The following is a 19,026-nucleotide window of genomic DNA, read 5'->3' as shown; positions in this document are numbered from 1 at the left end:
CGGCATTGCTTATTAGAAATTGCTTTTTTCTCCTGAGATATAACCACAGTTGTAATTTATTGTGATTATCTATGGTCCTTGTAAATAGAAGTCTCAAGAAATTAAGTTATGCTCCTGGTTATGCCATCTTTACATTTATTTTTTTTCTTCTTAAACTGGCAGTTGTGTGAGTATACCAGAGGGGAAGTTCAACTTAGCCACACTTTTGTTGCATTAGCTGGCTTGAAAAAAAACTTAAAATAAGTAAGTAATAAGTAAAATAAGTATCACAATGGTGGTTATCAACTTTTTCTGTCAAGTCGGGCTTTTTGCTTCAGGTTCTGTAAGATCACATGACTCTGCTTCTGCACAAATTGAGTGCCGCCTACTCTTTTCAGAGACGTCGTCAAGTGGTGATAATGAAATTGTGATAAAAATGTAAAAAGGAAATTAAAAATAGAACTGTAAAGTGCCAAACTGTTGCAAGAAGGACCAGAGACCGATGCTGCAGAAACTGTTAACCTTGGAATTTAGTACACAGAGCAGTAAAAACAAGCATTTTAATTAAGCCGATTGTTTTAACACTGAGCGCGCTCTCAGTGCTGCTGTTCGTTCTAATGTGACCGGTACACATTAGAGCTCTGAAACTTTAAAGTGCATACATTAAAAGTCCCCTAACCTAATGAAGTAGTTGTGGAAATCACTTTAGTTTGTTGGCAGATGAAAATGACAGTGTTCTAGTAGCTGGTGTTTAAGAAACTTGGCACCAGGTTAGAATCAAGTATAAATATGTGCACATTCCAGTGACAATGTGGTGTACAGTTTAGTATAATGCAGTCTAGCTAATTAACCCATTAATCTCACTTCTTAGTACACCACTCAGGAAAACCTCAGACTCTCCAGTAAACATCTTCATGCATTAAAGAATCTGAAAATCTATTAAACAACCAAGAAATGCTGATCTGCACACGTGAACATAATAAATATTTACATGACCCAGAGACTTTATGCTGTGTGAAATATTAAAATATTTATCTTCCCATCTGACTACTGTGGAGCAGGGAAATTATTTTACTGCTATTGTTAAATAATTGTCATCATTACCATTGCATTAATAATAAAATCTGGAGTTTATATTGCATTCAGGGGTTAAACAGTGGCTCTTTCAGAAAGACTGAGTTGCAGGCTGACAGGAAGTTGTATGCAGAAGTGAAAGCAGATAGTTATTTTGAGCCGCAGGCTAAGACGAGGCTTTAACAATGTAACAGATAGCTTTAAGAAGGCCTTAAGCAGTTATGACTATTTTATACACAATGCATATCTGTGCTTATTAAAGAGTTGGAGCTCGGTCAATTAATTGGGGGTCGGAAGCTTTGTTCGGCGCGATGTTCGGACAATCTATTGTGCAAGTGACTTGGAGCCATAGAAGGAATTGCAATACATGCTTACAAAACACTTATATATCAGATCATTTTATATTAAGGTTTTAGTAGAGGTCCTTGGTTAAAACATTTATTTAGTAGAAGACATACACATAGTCTCAGTGAGCTTCTGGTCTGGTAAAAGGTCAGAAGTGCAACAGGTGAATTGAGAAAGAGCATTTGAGGACGAGACACAGACAGTAGGTGAAGAGGTGACACAAAGAGCATGTGAGGTCAACACACACACACACACACACACACTTTAAATTAGATTTATTTAGAGGAGAGGTTAGTTATGTTTGGCTGTAACTGCAAAAGTGTCTTGGTAAAAGAGGAACCGTTTCTTGGTGTCTCGGCAAGAAAGAGGAATAGGATAAGAACTGAAAGGTACACAGGAAGTGCCAGCCATGAAAATAGAAGATGATTTTCTGGGTGAAAAGTCATGATGATGTTGATCTGATCTATGTATAAAATGTACCGGTGACGCATGAAGGGGCGTCAGTAAACAAACCCTGATGCTATAAAATATCTGTTCATGCTTTGATTAAGTCGAGGACTACTGGCTGTCTGCGTACAGAGTGTCTTCCCACACGTGTGTTCATTAAAATCATCGTTTGACTTCACCCGGCCGGATCGGTGTGGTTATTCTTCGATCACCTCTTGTACCCTTCCTCAATATTGAATCTTAACACTACACTACTCCAAAGACATCTCAGAGAGCAATAAACCTACCACATAGCTCAGTTATTGAATGAAGTAAAACCATGAGTGGAGTAAAAAACAGTTCATGGTGTCTTTAGTGTGTTTTTTTTTTTTTTTTTTGTTTGGTTTTTTTTTCCCCGTACAGCCACTTTACCCCCGACTGAGGACTTAAATATGACATTTGACAATTTGATCTCTCTCTCTTGGTTCAACAGAACGGCGAGGCATCACTGTTTGAGGTGAACATCCGTTACGTCGGCGGGTTGCTGTCGGCGTACTACTTGACAGGGGAGGAGGTAAGATTAATAGATGTCTGTTATCCCTCTACTCTAGTGAGATCTGCTGCTTCCTTTATCTCACACCAGGCCTGCAGTTTGAATGATGAACAGGCTGCCACTGAGGGTGACAGCATTTGTGCACATCAGTGTGTTTAGGTGTATTTATGTGTCACCGCTGTGCAAGCATAAAATTATCTTGGGCCATTTCAGCATTTTCATGTTTTGGGCTTTTCTGTTGTTTGGAATGGGAAAAAACTGTCTGTGTAAGATATATAGGTAAGGGTTTAAATATGTACTCATCCTCACCAGTTTTATGTTGGACCTAATTGGTTTATACATATTTTTCACTGGATGTCAGCACATGTCCAACTTGTCTGCACCTCATGGTAATCAAGGCCTTATTTTGACAACCGAATAATCTTTCATCAAATTCTAAAAAATGAGATCTTTTAAAAAAAATGCATCACATTTAGTCATTTCCAGCTTTAAACGATCACATTCAAATTCATTTTGAACTGGAGCTGTTTAGTTTGTAGACATGTAGATATTTCTGAGCTATAGACACAAAAAAATGTAAAGCAACCTCACTTGCATATGAGAATGAGGGTTTGAAGAAGTAGCAGATGTAAAATGTATGGCATGTAAGCTGCATTGAGCATAAAATTAATTAGTATCATATTACGGTAATGTGAGTTTTAATGAAGGCTTCATGTCAAATTCATCTGTGAATTTACTAGACTGACTAATCTGCCGGTCACAGATGCTGAAAGTGTGGAGAGTAGAGATGGCACGATACCACTTTTTTATGTCCGATACCGATATCATAAATTTGGATATCTGCCGATACCGATATGAATCCGATATAGTGTTTTTTAATCAACAAAACTGTTTTTTAAATATCTTGCTGCATTTTGTATAAGTTCATACTCAAGTTTAAAACAACAACTACACTAAAGCTATTCTGTTATACCTGTATGCAAAAAAAATATTTCATAGTTCAGCAATACTGATCAATCTAATAAACTCAAACCTGCACCATCCTCCCTATTCTGGTATTTTAAAGAGTACTTAGCGTAAATATTAAGCAACCTAACTAATAGGGTTCCAACTCCCAGCAACAACAAAAATAAATAAATAAAAAATAGGGAACCACCCCTCACGCTCCACCTCATGATGCTTAATCGACGTAATCAACCTTAATTTGATGCAGTGTGAAAAAAAAAATGCACAGAAATCAATTATTTTTCAAGAAATATTAAATAGATTCAACATCTTTCTTCAACAAAATTGCAGACTGCACAGATGGTACCTTCCCAAAGGAAAAAGTACTATAGCTTACTAGGGTATATATATTAGACTTAATAGTTACTATATACAGTAATTGACTTCTATTCATTTTACATCAAATTAAAACTTTGGGTGTCAGATAATTATTGATTAAAAGCTAGACATTTTAAATGAGAATAAGAAAGAAAATTATGTCTTTGTGCCCCCTTTTCCCTGTTAATGCCCTATCGGCCCCCCTGGCTAAACTTTGCTAGATCCGCCCCTGCACAGTTACCAGCGTCAGCTAGAAAAAGATCCTGGAGTAGAAAGTAATATTAAATAAATTCTAACAACAGCTGATCAAGCTTAAACGTGCTGCTGTTGTTCAGCCGCTGGTTTCCTCTTTCTGGTGCAAAGTGGGCCAAAAACAAACAAGAGACACGGACTTGCGACAGAAAAGCCGATCAGCTGATCATTAAGCAGTTTCATGATTGAAGTAGCAGCCGGAGAGCGAGAGGCAGTCGCTAGTTAAGCTTAACGCAGGAATGCTTTACAAACATTCAGAGATGGACTTACACACTTGCTTTACTTCTCTCGGGGATAACTTTGTCAGAGATGAAATGCCGGGTTGCTAGCGAAGCTCCAAATGCTATCCAGACCACCGACAGGTCCCGCATGCCACAGCCGCTCTATCACGTGATGCATACTGCTCCGACGTGCTAACGTTCTGAGGTGAGTTACGGCGTGTTGCAAGTTTTGTGAGGTGCTTTCGTGATATTTAATGGATCGGATTACATTTTTTATTTTTCTCCGATATCCGATCCAGTAATTTAGGTCAGTATCGGACCGATACCGATAGGTAATATCTGATCGGTCCATCTCTAGTGGAGAGCCAGTTACTCTTTACTAAAGAAGCAGAAATGCACCTCCTGTTATCTCCCAGTGCATCGTACTTGCCCTACATGATGCGTTTCTTGATTGTAAGGCAATATTGCAGTGCCAGGTTCAGGCTTATAAACTGCACACTGCTGTAGCTCCCGAGGCTAGATGCTGATGTCCAGTAAATCCTTCCTAAATGATAATATTAAACTGTTTTTTCAGTTTCTGTGTATTTTTAATATAATACCTATAACATGTGCAAACAAAAGCTTTGAAATGGTTTGTGTGGCTTTCCGGTAACCTGTTAACTACATCACAGAAACACTGCAAGCCATCAACTCATATTAAATGATAATTATAATTAGATATAAATAAATTGGAACTTCTGGAGGCTTTTCTTTAGCTTTTCAATGTTTCACTGGATTCTCGGGGGGATTTAACCTGAATTTTAAATTTAATCAGCCTCTAAGAATGTGCTTTTTTTGCTTTGTCATTGTAGTATTGAAGTGTTGCTTAGAGGTTAAAGAGCCAAGCCTGAGCAATTTGATTAAATTTAGAAGGCAAAGTTGAATGGAAATTTTTTCCCATTGCTGAAAAAGTACAAGAGCTGTGTCCTTGTAAAAGCTCCAGTCGCGCCAGTGAAGCTGTTCAGTGGCTCTGTATAAAGGCCCGAGGTTACGATGGACAGCATCCAGGTGTGAAGCTGTGAAACTGCACGAGTGTGAAGCTCGGCCATGTCAGGAAAAAAAACGTATGAATGCTCTGTAAGCCTTGGTTGAATAAATAAAGGTTTAAAAATAGCCTGCGACAGCCACGCTGCACAAATGGGCCGATTCATTATCAGTACAGTGTGAAATCACTGGAGGTAAAGGTGTTGTCATAATGAGCATCTGCCTGTAGCAGCCCTGGAGAGCACGCACATGACATACACTGCAGTTGTAGTGTTTTTCGTGCAGTGGAAAAGGCGGAAATCTTCGTGGCAGCAGAATTAATGTGAAAGGATCCAGTGACATATGAACACTCTGTCGCTTTAATGGACATTGATTTGCAGGCCAAGCGAGCTGAGGGGAGAGCAGCATAAAATTGTCCAGCTCTGCTGGATGAGTGAAATATGAATACATTACTGGAGCAGAATATATTGTTGAATCCATTATTCCACATTTGCCTGCCATTAATGCCATGCAGAAAATATTCTTCTGCTTTATCCACTGGTCCATGGAAATGTTCTATATACGGCACAGAGAATGACATTTCGAATATGAGTGTATTCCTCATAAAGTTTGCTTTTGTCTCACCTTGTCACAGAAGGACATGGCTGCTAAGGAGCTTAGGTGAAGCAAATCTGTAGAAGAGACACCTTCCTGCTATCTTTGCGTCATTTAATCTTCCCTTTTTAACCTCAGTCTATGTCACGAGTTTCCTTAATCTGTTTTGTTTGAATGACTCCAATCCTTTTCCTACTTTCTTTTCTTCACATTTGGATTGCCTGACTGTTCACTGTACGCAGTCTCTCTTACGAGATCGAGTACACGGCCTCCGTTTCCTGACAAACATACTGTATCAATACCCTTTACTCTGGTGCCGCTATCCATCACATGACTCGGCTGCGTGCTCTCTGTGAAAGTTCCCGGAAAACAAGATGGATAGCCATCTCTGATCCTCTGAGTCACCCTTTGGTTCTCCCATTAGGAGCTTCTCTTAGGAGTATGCAGTTCCATTCGAATGATAAAACCAATAGATTGAAGGTCTGTCACTGCCGCAGAGACTTAAATCAGTTGAGATACACTGTTGCGGACTATTACGAGATTGTGCATCAAGTTTGACCAGAGGACATTCGGCCGCTGGTGCTGCTGTAAATGATTGCCAGGAACTGCGTGATGATTATGGCTCCTTGCGGGACACAGTTTGCTGGAGAAATGCTTGGAGCAGAGCTGGAGAAACACCTGACCATTAATAACCTCCTGTTGTTTTGACCTAGTGGAATGCATTGTTTATGTGTGTGTGTTTTCTTGGAGCCCCAGAAGGCTTGTGGTTGGTCTTTTTTATGGAAGCAGTTTTCACGTTAAATGTCTTGTTCAATCGGGTCTGGCTGCTACTGCCCCACTCTTTCATCATTCACCAACACACACTTCTGGCAGTCCACATGGCTCTGAGAGCAGTGGCAACTACTCCAGCAGCTATCAGGAAACATTATTGCCCGATGGTGGACTTTGTGCACCAAAAGCTAATCTTTTTTCTGACTGTAACTTTCAATGTGTGTTGTCCTGATACAATCACAACTTTTGCTACCACAACCATAAACAGTCTTCAGCCTGTATTTAAAATGTGCTTGGTTCACTACAATAGTTTTTTAAATAGACTCTAAATATAACAGATGTTTTTGTGTTTGATAAATCATTATCCTAAAAAAACTTCCTTAAACTGGGAATCTCTCCATGAGTTTACATACTGGACATGCTCATTAAACATGCCTTGAATTTCCCCGCTTCCTAAGCACACCTATATAAGTATGCATGTTTTTGAATGTCAGCTCGGCCTGAATTTCACCACTGCTTGGATTCATGCTGCATGCCTTCTTCCAGCCATCTCTGTGCAGTGGGTTTCATTTGTCAGTGTCCATTTATATGCAGTGTGTGTGTGTGGTGATGAGACTTTGTTGCTTCATCCCTTTTCCTTATCAAGAGCACAGAACAGTGAAAGGAGAAAAAGTGGAGGGGAATAGGAATGAATTCAATCAGCCTTGTGTGAAAATTGCCCGCAGGGCTGAGCTGAAACAGAGAGCGAGCCAGCAGTGAAGAAAGACGCGTGCTCATGTGGTCATCAGCAAAAGGAAACGAGGAAATGGAGCAAGGGTGCTCAGGAGAGGTCGCAAGGAAAGAAGTGTGTTTGTATGAAGGAGTGTAATGTTATCAGTTATATTCATGGGGGACAGAAGAGATTGAATCCTTCTCAGTGTTTGAAGAAAATAAAGTGATCATCTTTGGGATGGCTTTGAGGAGATTCCAAACATTGCAAACAAAGACCCAGAGAAACAGAGTTAATGATTTAAAAAAAACAAAACAATAAAACTCCTAAAAACCATAAATTTCGCTCCCGAGTCTCAACTCTCGCGGCCTGGTACCAAACGACTCTTGGGGACCGCTGGTCTAAACAATGGATGTAAATCTAATGCTGCCAAAAAATCAATCCAAACTCCATCTCACGGAGTTTCCAGCTGCAGTTCTCATGTTGTTAAACGAAGCAGAACTCTGTTGCATGTAGTGACAGACAGCTGCCAGCCTCTCTGTGCTACAACAGTAGTGTGTCTCATTCATCTGAGGGAGGCGAATTATAAATGTCCTGTTTATGTTTAGTACATAACAGATACAGAATGGTAGGTAAAGAAATACAGATCAATATGGAAGAGATTCAAATATTAAAGGGGGGAAATAGGGAAGATTAAGAACAAGCACGTAAAACAGTTTTAAAGTGACATAATATTACAGTTTATATATATATATTGTTGTTGTAGTGAGCTAAAAATTAGGAGTCTGAAATTACAATCATTGGTCGCAGCCACATTATGAATCCCTTTTAATGCAGCCAAATCTCATCAAGCCAACAAATGAACGTCGTGGTATTTATTTTAAAAATAAACTTTCTGCAATCGGTACACAGCAACTGATATCGAGACATGTTTTCTGAAACACGCTGCTGTGGTTTTCTTTCACTGAGGGGGAAAAAAATATTTTCTTATCTTGGTCCCGTCTTACTTTTATTCTGGGTCAATCACATTCATGCCTGTAACCAGTCAAGAACTTCAATGCAGAGGAACTGTTTGTGAACTTTTGGAGAACATGCAAGAGCCGCAAATCTAACCTTTTCTGTTCTGGAACATTGGAGCTGAACACTGAGTTACTGTGACAGTTCAGGCTGAGATTTTTCTCTACTCAGGTTCACAAACTTTAGTGTTTGTCTTTGGCCTGTGGGTTTCTATTTAAAGTCCTCGTGGCATGTGTTTTTGGATGCGCTGATGAGGGGTATGGTGTTTGCATCTGTCCATGTTGTTGTCGTTCTAATTTGGGTGACCCACTTATGTCGCTGAAAATTGGTTTATTTTTGGGTCATATCACTCGAGAGCACTGCCATAAAGACAATATAAATATCACACACATCACACTCGGAAAAAATGCAATAAATTGTAAATACTGTCAGCGATGAGAGTCTAATTATGTTTCTCTGTTTGTATCCCCGTCTCAGCATCATTAATTGTCTGGGGGAACTTGCTGTCATGTAATGTGTAGATTAGCAGTGCAGTTGTCTCTCAGATTGAGTGATTCGAACTTTTCTCACCTGCACGAGAAGATCATGCACAACAAATAAATATTCATAACCAACCTATCAAAACTTACATGCAGAAGAAATATGAAAATGATCTTTTTCTGTAGATGTGCTGCCTGTGTACGCCTCTCCCTTCCTCTCTGAAACTCATTGTTACAGCGCCTCCAGAAAATTTCTGACTCCCCAGACATTTGCTTGGGGGTATGCAGCTGAATTTAAACAGCTTACATTAAGATTTCTTTCATTTCTTTTTTTTTAAATAATTGATATTTTTCTGGTAGGCAAATATTTTTAAACTTGACATTGGTACTTTTGATAAATATTCAAGCCTTTTGAATATTTGCAGTCTTGTTATGGTGCATTATTAGTAATTTTGTCTACATGACGGGCACATCGGTTATTTCTTGTAACAATGTATAAGCTTAACTATCCTGAAGTAGGAGGTAAAACAGGATTGCTGGTATTTGTGTTTGTGCTGCCCTCTTTCCATGGCGCAATCGAGTGTTATCCTCCATAATAACAACCATTGCATGAACACTAATTACCGAAAAGCTTTTAAACTGTTTGGTGTTGATATGTTGGCCAATTTGGCTCAGACAAATGTTGCCTAATGTTAACATGTGAATTATAGTCAACAAACTTTTTGTGTGAGGCAAGATGTATGCAATAACACTCTCTCATATGGAAGCCCATTTCCGCCACAAAAAAAAGTAGCCATAACTCGAAATTTCGAGTTATCTTTCTCAAAATTTTGAGTTAATAACTTGAAATTTTGAGTTAGAGCTGCCAATCAGTAATCTACATGAATGACGTCATTTTCTTGTTACCTGGAAGCTGAAGCCCTCAGCTATAAATGCTACAGCTAAGCTACCAGTATTGCAGCCAGTCATGAATGCACAAATTGCTGAGTGTTTTCAGCATGGCTTCACAAATGATGAAATCCTTGTGTTATTCGCTGAATCACATGGTGTTACTATCAGCAAACGTACTCTGGAAAGTGCCAATTTGTTGCTAACCATTGGTAGCTCACGATCCGGTTTTGAGTGCGCATTCCTCTGCGCCATATCCTTCCGGGTAACAAGAAAATGACGTAATTCACTGATTGGCAGCGCTAACTTGAAATTTTGAGTTATTTTTGTCAAAATTTTGAATTAATAAGTCAGATTTTGAGAAAAGAAACTTGAAATTTCGAGAAAGATAACTCGAACTTTCGAGTTATGGATACTTTGCAGCAACACATGTTTGCATTTTTGGTATAAAAGTAAGGAAATAGTTGAATTGTGTTTTATACCAACACAAATACATTTTTTCAATTATTACTTTTAATATTCTTTAATAATATTCTTAATATACTTAATTGTTGTTTAGAGAAGCTTCAGTATGAGTAGATCAGATTGCTTTTATGCCGTTAAAGAAACACTATGGTCCTGACTGAAGACAAAAACGTTATTTAACTGTAATCCCAATATTTTCCCAACTTTCAACAATTTTATTGTGTCTTCTATAAAAGTCTGCACATTTTCACAGCTTCCTGTAACCTAACATAACTCCATTACAAGGTGAAACATTGTGTAGCTGAGGATAGAATATGGCAGCAGTAGCAGCAATATAGTTACATGTCCCCATCCAGTGTTATTGGTGAATTTATCAGTTTTATCCACTATAGATTTTTATTTGAAAGCAGGCTTCCTTCTCATTTGGATTTTAAGGTCTGTTAAATAAGCACCTGTGCCTAACATTAAACATTTCACTTTGCAGTAGAACAACATCAAACCTCCCCTTTAAGCTAATATAATTTATGATAGTCACTGGTGGTTCTGCATCACTCAGGGACATCAGAGGGCTGTGATATAAAACACTGCACTATTAAAAGAACAGAAAAGAGGTAATTTGCTTAGTCATGACTGCCAGGCCTCACAATACCTTCTGCTGATGTTTTGTCCTTATTTCACATCATTTCTAACCACGCTTCAATTGTACTGTTTGCTTCCAGCCACAATATTTCCCGAATGACAGAAGCTGGGCCATACCCACCTGCACCCTGGTGCATTGAAGATGTGCTTTGAACTGTGTGCCACTGATTCACAGATGTGATCTGAATTAATTCTTTATAGAAGCACATCAGTTACCTACTGTAGTTGTCTTGGGGTAGCTGTTTTTTGCTTTGTTGCACAAATGATATCTCGTACTATTCCCTCTCTTCGTTCTGAGCCGCGATGGTATTACGGTTCTGGCACGCTCCGGTATCGCTTGGACGTCTTTTAAAAACAATGTTCAAACACACCAAAGCAGCAATTTTTCTCTGAATCTGGGAAAAAAGTTCAGCATTCATGCTGCTCAAGTCTGATTGTGGAAAATGTTCTCTGTGTTTGAGCCTAAGCAGTCAATCATGGCCCTTTGTGTCTGTCTGCTCCTTTCAGTTCTCTGCCATCACCCACAGCAACAGCCAGCAACAAGACTTGCATCAGCTTCCCTGCTGTGACCCTGCATACCATTGCAAAGAGTTAGGTTGTAGCAGAGATAAATATGTGCCAGGTAACCCCCCCACCCCCAAGATATTTACTCTATGCAGGAATCCAATTGAATAAATTTGAGACAGAGCAGTCCAGAGAGTGCTTATTTTTTGTTACCATAAATATGCATTGAGAGGATCACTTTTCAGCCATCCTTGAGGGACAAACATGGTTGTCTTTTGCCAGTTGAAGGTTACAGTGTCTTTTCACCCCCTCCCCATCATACTGGCTGCCTCTTACATAAGCTATGCTGAGAGGTAAGGAAATATGGGAAGATGAAGTGTGGTTGAAATATCAGATATATGGGTATCCAGTGCAGGTGTGGGAATTGCATATGGAGTGGATATATTTTGTGGATGTATGGTGCTTATGTAAAAGACTAATGGTTCCCTTTGTTTAAGAGAATACAGTATGTGGATTGTTTCTTTTACCTTTTTCATGCTACATGCCACTTACCTACATGAACTAAATTTAAATCCAGAACATTTGGATGGTGAGTCTGTTTCTGGTATATATTTAACAATGTGAGCACTTGGATCCAGTCTAAAATATCTCAACAGCTACTGTATATGGATTCATGTGTCTCTTAGGGCAAGGTATTATATATTTAGTCACTTTTACTTAAGCTTCACCAGTCACTCAAAATTGTAAACACTTGTTAATGGAATTACTTTTGGCTTTAGTGACAGAGGTATAGACTATGTGCACGTTAGCATATGCTACTTCCTGTGTGGAAACTCCTGTGGGGAGCTTTGTTTCCGGTGTCCTATTCGCGCCTTGTTTACGGTCCAAAACAAATGAATGAATCAAGCGGCGATTTACATTTCAATAGATGTCTTGGGCATTTACCCAATATATCTGTAAATGATGTTCATCAACTTGTCGATGTTTTTCCAACGCGCCTCAGAGCAAAAGAGAAAAGGGATTCAAATGTTATATTTCTCAGTATCTGTAAACAGCTGTCCCTCGTTTATCGCAGAGTCACACTGCTAGTGATCGATGCAGCGATTCTGTACTGTACAGGAGAGACGTCACGGAGGAGATCGTCTGCAGCGATCACGACACAGGACACAATGTGATGTAAAAAAAAAAAAAAAAAACATGCAAACTTGCACTAAAAAAATCATAAGAGCAGTCACTATACAGAGATGTGTTTCCGAATGTGGACGATGTGTCTTCTGATTTTGTAGTGCAGTTCTGCTTGTGTTGAGTGATGTAAACAACTGATCGATCTAAACTCTTTAAACGTCAAAATTGATCATTAGATTCTTTGTGACACAACAGTGGTGAGTGTTCGCACCTTCTGCTCTTTGTAACTTAACGCGATCTTTCCGTTTTCGAGTTTTGGACATGATTTTTGGAGTATATCTTCGCAGTGGCGATTGACCGCAAAGTAAAGCTACCAGAAATGTACAACCCTACATTAGCATTTTCTTGTGCACAGGGTCTATTTTTGCTGTTGGTTTGAAGAAAGAGCAAGATGTTAGCATAAGTAGCATGTTCACGTCTAGTATGCTAATTACTTCATTGAACTCATTATACTGCTTTACCAAGTTACAGTTTTGCAGAGCCAGTATCACTGATGTTGACATTTGTGTTCTCCTGTTAAATGATCGCTCCCTACATTACAGACTAGCAGAACTGGTCAAAATTGCTGCCTAGTTAGGTTTTTTTTTAACAGCTAAAACTACTAGCTACTACTTTAGCTAGTTGCTAATAGTTAAACTTTAAGGCTTGCACAGGCCAGGTTAACATTGATGATAACTGCTTAATATGTAACATTGTTGAAACAAAAGCTTCAATTATCTGTCAAAATTCCTGAAAGTGTTTAGTGTTGTGAACATCAGCTACTTGACTGTGTGTCTGTCTGTCTGCTAGTCTTTCGCAGTGCTGTGTTCATCTGGGCGTTGCATTCTGAAACGTCCAGATGAACAAATGTATGTATTCTAGCTGTCCTGTTTAGTATATTCCACTATTCCTGAAATAGGTAAAGTTTGGAGCAAATTTCAGGCCTTCGAGAAAAGACTTGGACCTTTTCATTGAACTTCAAAGTCATACATTTCCTCAACATTTCACTGAATACCATACTCATTTCTCTCTGAAAATATTTACTAATTAAGGAATATTCTATAATCAATTTACACAGAGTGTGGTACTTCATCATTCTGACACTGCAATTGTTTTAATACTGAAATCAGGCAAATATATTAGTAAAGTGCAAATGAGCCACAAATGGCACTTGCGTGCTTGCGTAATCTTCACATACGTGTGAGTTCTGCTGCTTGTGTATGAGCAGTGTGGCTCCATGTGCATTTTATCTGTTTGCCCCCCTTCTTGCTGAAGAGCAGAAAAGTGGTCTTGGAAGAAATTTCATTTCCTCAGATCAAAGTGGATCATCATAATCGCACAGTAACCTGCCGTGCTCTGTAGTCCCCGCCGCAGGCTTAGCCGTGAAAGGAAAGCTCCCTATTCCCAAACCCCTATTCTGCTCTGTGTACAAACACCTAATCCCATTTGTGCAGAGTTAAAATAACTGTGCTCAGCTGTACTCTTACACCTTTCAGTTTTATTATGGAATTAAGAGACGCTGGGTAAGAACAACATTCCATAACCAGCAGCTCACATATCTTGCATTACCTTGTTGAAATATTATATGCAACAGAGCATGCAGCTTATTTAATATTTGTTTGGGTGCTGTACAGTCAGCTAATAATAACTCTTTCACTGAATAAATCTGTCAGTCAACAATAAGCTAGCAGCTTGTTTTCGAGGCCTGCGGCCAGACTGAGCTTATAGGATACATTTCTGTGACTGCTTGAATTATTAAAGTGTGACACAGGGCAAACAAATCAAATCCAGGGGATCATTAGGCTACTCTTAATGATGTCAGCCTTGTGGTATTCAGGCCTTTTCGTTGAGTCCTTGCATAGCTCACAGCTGCCTAGGGGCTTTATTTTACAGGCTTCAGTGCTCCTCTCTGTCCATCAGCAATTAAAGCAGAAAAAGAGCCTCATCTGTGCCTTTAAGGAGGAACTGAAGACATCTCAACAAAATTTTAAAGTTTTCAAAAAGCACTTTAAATGATGGCAGACAAACAGAAATGTAAAATGACGTTTTAACTTTGTTCTTTGTACTTTCTGATGTTTTTCAGGCCTAAGAGACAAAAGATGTGAATTAAGCAAGATGGGCTTCATTACCGCCCCAGTCCATTATGCAGTATTATTTAGGGGTCAACGAGCTGGCTTTTAACTGTGAAACTATTGATCCTGGCAGCTTTGACTCTAATCAATATCGTCCTGGAAATGGAGATCTGTGCCTGGTGAGACTGGTGGCTGATTTGTCGCTGTAGAGATTTAGTGATGCATGCAGAAACTGCATTTTTATTTACTACATTTTTTCAGTGTAAGGTCAAATAAAGGGAGACAATTTAAAGGAGTAAACTGTAGATTTGTGGACTTTGGGAGGGTTGATTTCTTTAACTTCATATTTTCATTTGACATTCAGATTTTTGTAAATTCGAAGTGAGCTGTCAATATGTACAGAAGCCAGTAGATCCATTTTTATTTATAAAAAAATACAAATAATTTTAAAAAGGCCAGTAGCCAAACTGAGTTCTGCCAGGGGACATGCCTATTGTTCTTTCTCAGGCTGAAAAAGAAATGGAAAACAATGAAATCTGAATTGATACTATTTGTTTTTCACATGCTCTGGCTCATCCTGCCAAGAAGGTATTTTGAATTCAGACAGTGTTGGCCATAAATGCTTTTCCTTCAAACCGAGACCCCCCTTGGAATTGGTTTGGGTGGCATCCTCTCTAAACATGAGCTAGAGAGAAAAACGCGTGTGCCAGTGTGAGTTTGCACATCTTTGCGCTTGTGTGCGTACATGTTTTGTTTGTACACAAAGCAATAGCTCTTCACCAAATATGGCAGGTGCAGCACATTGAACATGATGTCCCACACACATGAAACCTCAGCGATGTGTCACCAGCAGGAGCCCAAGCAGAGGACAGGATGGTTGCACTTTTGGAATAAACAAGTCAGAGCAAAACTGCAGAGATTGTTGACAGCCAAGTTGATTCAAAGAGTATTTTAGGTCAAGAGGAAAACTTGAGCTGCAATATTGCCACAGGGGCAGAATGACAACAATTTGAAAAATAGTCCAATTTGGTGCAGAAGACTAAATCTGTCTCACAGAATTTCATTTTGGCTGATTAATGTCTCCTTGCCATCCCCAGCACTGCAGTATGGCACAGGCTTTCAATTTCACATGTAATTGACTGTGTGTTTTTCATGAAGCTGCGCTGGCCATTAATTAAGGACATAAAAAAGCAGCACATTAATTGTGGGACAAGTTAGAAAGCCTACAAGCAGTAATCAATTAGATGATAAATAATGAAAAAAAAAAAGACTCCCCATTCACCGCCTGGGGAAATTCAATTATTTATCATCCTCATTTCTTTCCTCGAGGAACCTCTATGTCTGTGTAACAGCTCGGGTAAATTATTGTCTTAACATCTTCACCAGAGATAGGCTTGTGTGAGTCAATCCGCACACATTAACACATGTGCTGCACAGGTGCGTATAGATTAACACCCATCCACACCCATTATAAAACCAAAAAACGAGCATTATCTCGATCCCAGGCAGAGATAATCTGTCTCTTTCTTCATATTTAGTGGAACACTCTTGACTAACCGGCCGGGCATCTTTGTAAGTATACAAGCATAGAACTTGAAGTACTCCCTTCTGAGCTGATGATTGGGGAGGATGAATGGGCGTCATGGTTGGGCCTGCTGAGCCTCGCTCTTCCGCACTAACAAATAGCCCTCTCCTGACGTAAATGTACCATTATGGCTGCAGTACATGTCCTTTTGCTTGCTGTGTGGGTAATGGAGGCACGTCTCGCTGCTGCAGAAACGTCCTTCAGCCTTCAGTCAGAAGGACGTGTCCAGACACCGGTTCCTCAGAGGTGCAGTAATGATTTACTCTTTAAAATAAATAATATGATACAGAGTTTCTACTAAGTTGCCTTGAAACATTAACTCACAACTTGATCAAACTTTACTTTTGGCTCCTTATTTTTCTGTTGTTATCTTATTTTTGTCCCTTTTTCTGCACTCAGCTTTATCTTCTTTATCTTGGTAGTAGCAATACTCTATTTCTCTGCCAGCTGAATGCATGGCTTCTTTCTTTCTCCCCCTTCCTTTTGTATTCTCCAGGAATGGTTTGGCTCTTAGCTGCACACCAAGTTAGATTGCCCTGGGATGCAGGAGTCAGTCCACAAACTCCGCCTGAGGTAGATATGCTTCACTGTGCGTCTGAGGAACAAGTGTCCCCTTGGGCCGGTGGAAGAGCGTGTTCACAGCACGCCTTTTGCTGTGGAACTCCATACGTCTCAGTGCTTGAATGACAGGTCTCTCAGTTGGTCTCCCAATCTTTTCTGTGCTTCTGCAGGCAATTCACAATTATACATAGTGCACTACAAATCACACCATGGTAAATAAGCTGGGCAGACCCAATTGGCGGCCTGCCTCCAATAACCTCCTTTCAATATCTCTTCAATCTGAGTTCATGGTCCCTCATAGCTGAATAAGCAGAACTACTCAAACAGAAAATAGGAGGCTTTTTCAAAGATGCACAGATGGAAGCTAATGATAAATTATAGCCCACTTTCAATATGTAAATGAAATATTGTTCACTCAGTCCTTTTTATCAGCTAATGAATCTCACTGGCATTTATTAAAGTTTTCTGTTGCATGAGTATGTCAGAGGGACAGCTCAGGTTGAGATGGTGGATACAGTGTATTGGACGAGGACTGGTGATGATTGAGCTGCCAGGCAGGAGGAAAACAGGAATAGTCATGATCGTGGTGAGTGAATGCTAGAGAGAGGGTGAGATGAAGCCAGATTCTCTGCTGTGGTAACCCCTAAAGGGAGCAGCCAAAAGAAGAGGAAGATTGCTTTTAATACTCACAGTCCCGTGATGCAGGCTGTGACTGGGCCAGGCATGACCATCAGTGGACATGTGGCTCACCGATACTGCTGTTTACATGCAGCTTGTATTAGGATCAGTCTGTGTGCACCAGTAGGCATCATCTCTGTGAGTGGGCTGATTCAAGTCAGAGAACACAGTTAGTTATGGCAAAGCACAGGCCGTGCTTTGAAGGCAAAAAAAGAGAGAGAGAGAAAAAGTTCTCCCTAGGAAAAAACATGCTTAAAAAAATCAATCCTGAGTGTTTCACAACTCTTCTTTGCAACAGCCACTGGTGGGTTTTGGGGGAAAAGAAGTCACACATCAGTCACAACCCAATGTCTGAGCCTGCACTGTAGTTTGTCTGCCTAGTCATGCAGGAAATACAATATCTGTGTGGTCACACTGTGCTTTATAATTCCAGTCGATGCTTGAAGGGTAGAGTACATGTGTTTTTACAGCAATTTGCAGTTTCACATTTACTGGTACACATACTCACACAAGCTGCTGCATGCTCTGTTACACAGGTGTGAAAAAAAAAACACTCAAATTGCAAACCGACTGCACTGCAATTATAAAGCTTGTCATCTAAGAGTGATGCTAATTGTGCAACTTTCCGATGCCGTTGTTTACGTTCTTGTTGTGTAGTCGATAAATTGATCAGCTGAACGACTGAATTTTTAACTTACAGCTATTTCATACTTATAAATGAATCGTTAGCCACTCTTTCTTTCAAAATCACCAAATTACATCAGTTTCAGCTTCTCGGGGATTAAGGGCTCGGGAGTTTCCTTTAACAGTGTGATAGTAAAGTGCATGTCGTTGTTTTAGACTGACAGTAATTCAGTTTTATTCATACAGCACCACACAAGACGCTTTATATTGTAAGGTAGACCCTACAATAATACATACAGAGAAAAACCCAACATCATATGACCCCCTATGAGCAAGCACTTTTGCAACAGTTGAGAGGAAGAACTCTCTTTTAACAGGAAGAAACCTCCAGCAGCACCAGGCTCAGGGAGGGGCAGCCATCTGCCGCGAAAGGTTGGGGTGGCATGACAAAACAGCATTTGAACACATCAGCCTCAGGCTTACAAAAGGCATTTTTCACCCTTTTGACATTTTAAGATCCAGAAGATTAATCTAGAAAAAATAAGCAGCAGATTAACAGAATTGCAGAGCAAAGAAATACTGTCAAATGTGGGTAAAGCAGACTGAGATTATTTTCTTACAGATGGATCTAAGGATTATTTCGATTGATTAATCAGAAATGAAATGTCAAATAAGTGAAAATGTTTTGCAGTTTGTCATGTTTTGTTCATCCAGCAGTCTATAACTCAGACATATTTGCTGTTTTTTTTTTTTTTTTAACTGCTGTTATAAATCAGAGAAGTATATAGTGCTCATATATGGAAAAACTGAAATCAGCAAATGTTAATAGTATCATTCAGTTCAATTCAGTTTTATTTATATAGCGCCAAATCACAACAACGGTCGCCTCAAGCCGCTTTATATTGTACAGTACATCGTACAATAATAGATAGAGGAAAAGCCCAACAATCATATGATTGCTAGGCTGTTGCATTTCATGAAGCTGCTGTTGCTGTTGTGTCCATACACTCATCATTTTTATTTGATACATATAGCATATGCAGTGCATTCAACTGCAAGAACTGTTTTTGCATGTTATCT

The 19,026-nt window shown here is 39.5% G+C and overlaps 1 protein-coding gene across 1 annotated transcript in view; it reads left to right on the top strand.

Annotated features, from left to right (window-relative positions):
- LOC146699010 (mannosyl-oligosaccharide 1,2-alpha-mannosidase IA) overlaps positions 1 to 19,026 on the top strand; it is a 198,793-nt gene that overhangs the window by 130,732 nt on the left and 49,035 nt on the right. Inside the window, exon 4 of the mRNA XM_085471929.1 lies at positions 2,318 to 2,398. Within this exon, the coding sequence (XP_085328055.1) occupies positions 2,318 to 2,398 (81 nt within the window). The remainder of the gene's footprint in view (positions 1 to 2,317; positions 2,399 to 19,026) is intronic.

The sequence above is a fragment of the Copadichromis virginalis genome, linkage group LG11 (assembly GCF_057382275.1).
Source record: "Copadichromis virginalis isolate Kocher_CV1m ecotype Utaka linkage group LG11, C_Virginalis_male_GT1.1, whole genome shotgun sequence".
NCBI lineage: Eukaryota > Metazoa > Chordata > Actinopteri > Cichliformes > Cichlidae > Copadichromis > Copadichromis virginalis.
Note: the sequence above shows the minus strand (reverse complement) of the source record. Positions and strands in the feature narration are given on the sequence as shown.